We start from the raw sequence: 6,000 nt of genomic DNA, 5'->3' as shown, positions 1-6,000 counted from the left end.
CTTAGAGATTCAGAGGGAAAACAGCAGTAAAGTCTCGCTTCATGCAGATGCTGTGAACAGTAATGAATAAACATGACAAACAAGTATGCTGCAAATAAGAACTGAAAATGCTAAATATGTAAGAAGCAATCTTTGCACCTACTGAAAATCCTTCATCAGATGCTTTCAAATTGGACGTGTCTCAAGAGAAAATAACTTTGAAAATACAGATTTTTATTTTCTGTACTTTTATTGAAAAGGTACATTTAAAAAAATACACAGACATTTTACCATTTACAGATTGCAGATATAGATGCTCGAAAAGAGTTCCCTCTATTTTGCTGTCTTATGATACCTCTCACCCCTGATATCACAAACATTCCAGTCTTGTTGATATCAGCTTAGAAACGGGGGCATGGGAGCATGACCTGCAACAGAGTCAGTGAACAGAAAGACAGATTGTTCAATTATAAATTTTTTTTTATCTTCTGTACATTATTGCATTAGGGAGCCACAAAATTATGTAGCATCGTTACAAACGAAAACAGGTTAAAAATGAAGAAGATAATGACGTAGAAATACATGGGTTCATTGTCTCCTTGCAGAATGCACAAGAGGTGCAAAAATGTGCAATTTAGGAAGCTCTTTTTCTGTTTGTATACGTGTGCTTAGCAACTCAAAATGGTGAGGAAGCTACAAAATAAGTTAAACAAAAATAGCAGACAGGTAGTCATTAGAGCTATGTTATATGGCTTTCTATTTCATTTAAATATCACCAAATAAAATGTAAAATAAAGAAAATACATTATCTTTTGTTCTCTAAAAGAGAAAATTCAAAGCTACTTTGCTTCCTAACATTTACACAGCAACTAAAAATGTTTAATTCGGACAAGAGATACAGATCTAGTACTACACAGGATACAACAGTACTTGGGTCGAAAACAGTACACAATCCCTGTCAACAATAGTACACCGAGAAGAAAACGCTGTGATCCGTTGGTAAAATGGTATCCACAAGTAAGCACTTGTGTTCATCTATTTTTGTTCCACACTAGAATGTGCCCAGTTGGATTCCAGGATTATTTACAGACGTGTGAGGAAGACCCTAGTTTTCAAGTCTGTCAGGAAAATATTCCATATTGTTTCTAAGCCAGATCACACCCATGGAAAAATAGTCAGAGAATGATATATATGTATATATATATATATATTTTTCTGACCGGTACGTTTGCAAGAAACCAAATATCTCAGATACACAAATTGAATGGGGTAGGGCAAGGGGAAGGACTAGGGAGATAAAGCTTTGTGCTGCTCAGATTCCGAAATTATAGGAGCGGCTGCTAAAAGCACTCTTGAATCTAGTGACTTACGCTTTGGAGTCGGGGCTCCGAAGCTACGCTGCATTTTGCAGCTGGGTGGGGCACGGCAACACGAAATGCTCAAATTGCTGAATCCTTTCGGCTTTCCTGCTCTACTTTCCTACTGGCCTCAGCCGTCTGGGGGCTTGCAGACGTTAGTACGGGGCGAAGAGGATGGAGGCGGGAGTGGCGCGGATGGGGCCGTGGCCCGGCCTCAGCAGAGCTGGCGGGATGGCTGGAGCCTGGAAGAGCGAGGCCGACGGCCGGGGTGGCAGTGACAGCGCGGAGGACACTGCCGCCGCCGCCGCCAGGGGCGAGGACAGGAAGGCCGGGGCCAAGGGCTTCATCATATCCTTCTGGAATGCAAGTTTTGCCTAATAGAGGGAGAAAACCAGAAGTGGGGTGGGGAGATTGTTTTGAATAACAGCAGCACAGATATATTTTCACAAGTAAAAGAGGACTTTCAGAAGTTAAAATTTAAAAATCTTGACTCTCAGAAGTCAAGGCATGCTTATTTTCACAAAGCTGGTGTCAAAGACTCTTGGCATACCTTTACTTTGATGTGTTTCCATTGCAACTCTTTTCTGGTGGTCCTTGCCCCTGGGCACTAGGACAGAGGAAAGCCTCTCTGAATAGATACTGGAGCTATTTTATGCTGCTGCCCACAAGGAAAAAACAAACATACCCAGGAGGTTTCCTGCTTAGGTTATGGAGCTCATTTCAAAATTCTGGCTTGTCTTAAACCAAAATGAGGCTTTTTGGAAAATAACCATTACCCTTCACTTCAGAGCTTAAAAGAGCCGCACTGGGTTAGGTAACTGGAGTTTGGGACGTTGGGGACCCCTGAAGGTCATGAAAACAAAGTCAGTTTACACCTCTCTGGCCACTTAAAAAGTATTCCTTGAAAAACTGCAGCTAACTCAAATCTGTCATTGGCAATGATTGGTGGTGGGCCAGAAGCTTTCTCTATCTAAAAGGAATCCCAAGGTGGAATCTTCCTGTGAAGTAAGAAATCAGTCCTTAATGCCTCTCTTTTGCAATCAGGAGGACAGCTTTGCAAGTTGAATTTGTTTAATGCACGTAACACCTGCTTGCAGCATCAAGAGAGCTTTGGAAAAGCTGGAGGTAATGTCAGTATCGCCTCCGGCTGGCCAGTCCCAGCTTTCAGCCTCAGATAGAACGCCACACTGGGCTGAGTCCCAGGGAGATTAGGAAATCCATCCATCTGGGTATTTATATGACATCTATTGGTGGAGCCCGTTAATATTTTTGCACAGAAACTGAAAATAGCACATATTGAGTGTAGGTAAGACAGGCTGACTATGAACATGCTTGCTAGACAGGGAAAGGGAATACACACAGGCACTGCACGTTCTGGAAAGTGGGGGGAGCACCCCAGAAAGGAGGAGGACATTAAATAGATGGAATTTGTTTTTGGAAAGCAATCCCTTCCCCAGGTTTAACATGTTCCAAGATTCCTCAGGCATCGCTGCCCTCGTTCCCAAGCCTTTACTTTTCTTTATATGCTGAAGAAGGCACTCTTCTTGCAAAGGTCCTGGTGAAGAGTAAGGTATTAGCCCTTAAAGAGGTTTTTTTTTTTTCTAAGGAAGCTTTCTTCAAGGTGTCCTCCAGCAGGAACTAAGTTGATTCTAAAACTTCTCTCTATGAGGGCTATTTAAATTCAAAACCCTTTCAGGACCAATTAGTCCCTAGGCCCTCCTTACCCACAGTTCCTGCCCCAGCCAGCAAGGCTGCCCCACAAAACAGATGAGCAGGCGAGGTAAACTTACTGCTAATATGCTTGGGCTCCGCTGGAGTTTGTTGTAAGGGCTGTATTTCGGTTTCAACGGTTTCCCTGCAACTCGATCCTTATGCCTTCGGCTAGAAATGTGCTGAAAAAAGTTTGATGCATTAGCTGGATCTACATGTGAGGTTTATGCCAGGTAAAATATATTTCCTAGACAGAGGTAGCTGGTTCCTCCGTTCCCAGGTCTAGGTCCGTGGTTCCATGGTGGTGTGGGTCAGATCACCATACTCTCTAAATTAAGATTTGCTCTCCACTCTAGTGTAAAGCCCCTCTCCCTTTCCTTTCTCTGTAGCACTCCTCCAGCATTGCCTGGGATTACCACCGTGACTGATGGGTCTGTCTCCCTAAGCAGATTTTGGGTCTGTGGACGACAGGCTGAATATTTACCGTCCTAGAAATTCCTGCTCAGCTGTCAGCTCCAGGTGACCGTTGTGCTCACTGGTCTCTAACACCAAGCCCAGAATGTGACATATAGTAATAGTAGGTGCATAGATATTTGGTACTAACTTTTTCTTCCACATACATAGCACCTGCATGTTGTACATCACAGGCATCCTATAAGGTTAGGAAGTTTAACTGTGAGCACCGTTATATAGGTTAGGAGATTCACAGGCAAAGGGTGACCCCAAGTAACAGTGACTACTAATTCAGGATACGTGTACCTGTTTGAGTTGAATTTCTGAATTAACGTGAACATCACAGATTTCACAATGAAATGTCTTGTTCTGAAGTCCTGACCCCTTACTGCCATTCTGCATCTTTAATCTTGATCCAGGTCTAGGGTAGGACTTAATTGGACCAGCCCCATTACGAGCTTCAACCATGGTCTTGTGTTTCGATCCTAAGACAGAAAGAAGCATATATTAAACAGCTATTTAAGAACTACAGGGAGCTCTTAAAAAGCTTATTGTCAGGCTGAATTCCCCAAGACTTTTTTTTTAATGATGGTTTTAATGCTAATTATAGATTTATCACATTTCCACTGTAAAAATAATAGGGAACCATGAGTATATAATAAAGAAAATATGGAAAATATAGAGAAGCATAAGAAAATAAATATTACCTCTATTTTCACCACCCAGAGATAACCACTGTTATCATTTTAGTGTATTTATTTTCAGCTTCTTTTTAGGTATATTAAAAAATATATTTTCAAAATTGAGATCATGTTAATTAAATATCCTGAAAATTTCACATATCAAATCATACACATATTTTCTTATAATTACACTTTAATGGCTGAGTAATATATTCTATCATATTGGGTTACTATAATTCGCTCAACATTTCCCTACTGAGGGACTTTTAGGTTGTTTCCATTTTTTTCTCTTAGAAGTGTGTTGCAGTGAACATTGTACATAGACATTTGTCTTCATTTCTATCACTTCATCATAATGAGTTTTGGGAAGTATTAGCTGCTTTTGAGAAAATAAAGAACACAACAAGTTTTATCTCCAAGCTGCTTTTGCCTTGCTGTTTCTAAAGTTGTCATATCGTACTTTTCTTAAAATCACTCCTTTGAATCAAAAAAGTGGAGAAGACTGAACAAACCTAATGTTTGAACAACATAAGATAAGGTATTCTGATGCGAAAAGTTGGATCTTGTTATGAACATTATTTAAATTCAAACGATAGCTGCTAACCTGTGTTGTGTGCTTCTAGCTGTGACAGGGAGTTCACAGCCACTTTGCATAGTGAACAATAAAGTAATTTTTTGGCTTTTTCTTCTTCAGATTCAGAAACAGTACCAGGAGCTCCATTTGTGCTCTTAGAGGGAGAAGTGGCTGCTCCAGGGGGCAGGGGTGTTGTGCCAGGTTTGAGGAGAAATGAGCCACCTTCAGAGCTTGATGCTTGACTAGAACTGTGGACTTTTAACTTCCCTTTATCTTCTAAGAGAGACACAGAGAGAGAATGTTAAGGCCTCGTATACCATACAGACACAGACAAATTGACATAAAGGAATTAAAAATAGAAATCAGATTTCTATATGTAATAATTTCTTTTTAATTTTTATTTTATATTGGAGTATAGTTGATTTATCAGTGCAACGTTGTGTTAGTTTCAGATGTAAAGCAAAGTGATTCAGTTATACATACACATATATCCATTCTTTTTCTGGTTCTTTTCCCAAATAGGTTATTACAGAATATTGAGTAGAGTTCTCTGTGCTATACAGTAGGTCCTTGTTGATTATCTATTTTATATATAGTAGTATGTATATGTTAATCCCAAACTCCTAATTTATCCTTCTCTGCCCCCCCCCTTCCCCTTTGGTAACCATAAATTTGTTTTCTATATGTAGTTTTTTCCCCAGCACATATGTTAGTTCATTGAACTTGATTGAAAAAGAACTCCATGGCATCGGTTTCCATATCAGGTCACCCCAAGATCGTGATGACTCATGAAAAACGTCTTTGTTCTCCCACTTGCAGCAGGTAACTTTCTGTCTGATATCCCTGAGTTGTAAATTATGTTCCTTTAATATATAGGGAAACCAGCTACCATCCAATCTGATTAAATGATATGATAGTAACATGAAATAAGACATGTAATGATAGTTTCATTTGACTACTCATGTTTTAATTATGACATGAACATAAAGTTAAAATTCATTTTTTACACTAAGTTAAAATTTTAACCTTGGGGTGTAGGGCAAAGGGGAGGGAAGAAACATGGTTAATTTTGGTTATGATCAGTTAAGTTTTTGCTGCTCTTTGAATGGCAATGCAATTTATCCAGAATACAAGATTCAAAGATTCCATTTATTATAGTTATTAATTACTGCCAGTCTGAATCATAAGTTTTAAATAATGACATTAACCACAAGCACAATATGAGGATTAGCCAAATCATGTG

General features: G+C 39.6%; 1 protein-coding gene across 3 annotated transcripts in view; it reads right to left on the bottom strand.

Annotated features, from left to right (window-relative positions):
• Positions 1–221: 221 nt before the first annotated feature.
• The window catches only part of ZNF385B (zinc finger protein 385B), a 305,087-nt gene continuing 299,308 nt past the window's right edge, over positions 222–6,000 (bottom strand). For 2 of the 3 annotated variants that reach the window (XM_057747107.1, XM_057747108.1), the window contains exons 5-8: positions 4,788–5,033; positions 3,807–3,985; positions 3,128–3,229; positions 1,251–1,711 (exon numbers count right to left, since the gene is read on the bottom strand). In XM_057747107.1, coding sequence (XP_057603090.1) covers positions 1,493–1,711; positions 3,128–3,229; positions 3,807–3,985; positions 4,788–5,033 — 746 coding nt within the window. In that variant the 3' untranslated portion in view covers positions 1,251–1,492. Of the gene's footprint in view, positions 1,712–3,127; positions 3,230–3,806; positions 3,986–4,787; positions 5,034–6,000 lie in introns of all 3 variants that reach the window. The other variant, XM_057747106.1, reaches the window with a different exon arrangement.

Source organism: Hippopotamus amphibius, chromosome 8, assembly GCF_030028045.1.
Source record: "Hippopotamus amphibius kiboko isolate mHipAmp2 chromosome 8, mHipAmp2.hap2, whole genome shotgun sequence".
In the NCBI taxonomy this organism is placed as follows: Eukaryota; Metazoa; Chordata; class Mammalia; order Artiodactyla; family Hippopotamidae; genus Hippopotamus; species Hippopotamus amphibius.
The sequence above is the reverse complement of the archived record's forward strand: the minus strand, read 5'-3'. Positions and strand labels throughout refer to the sequence as shown.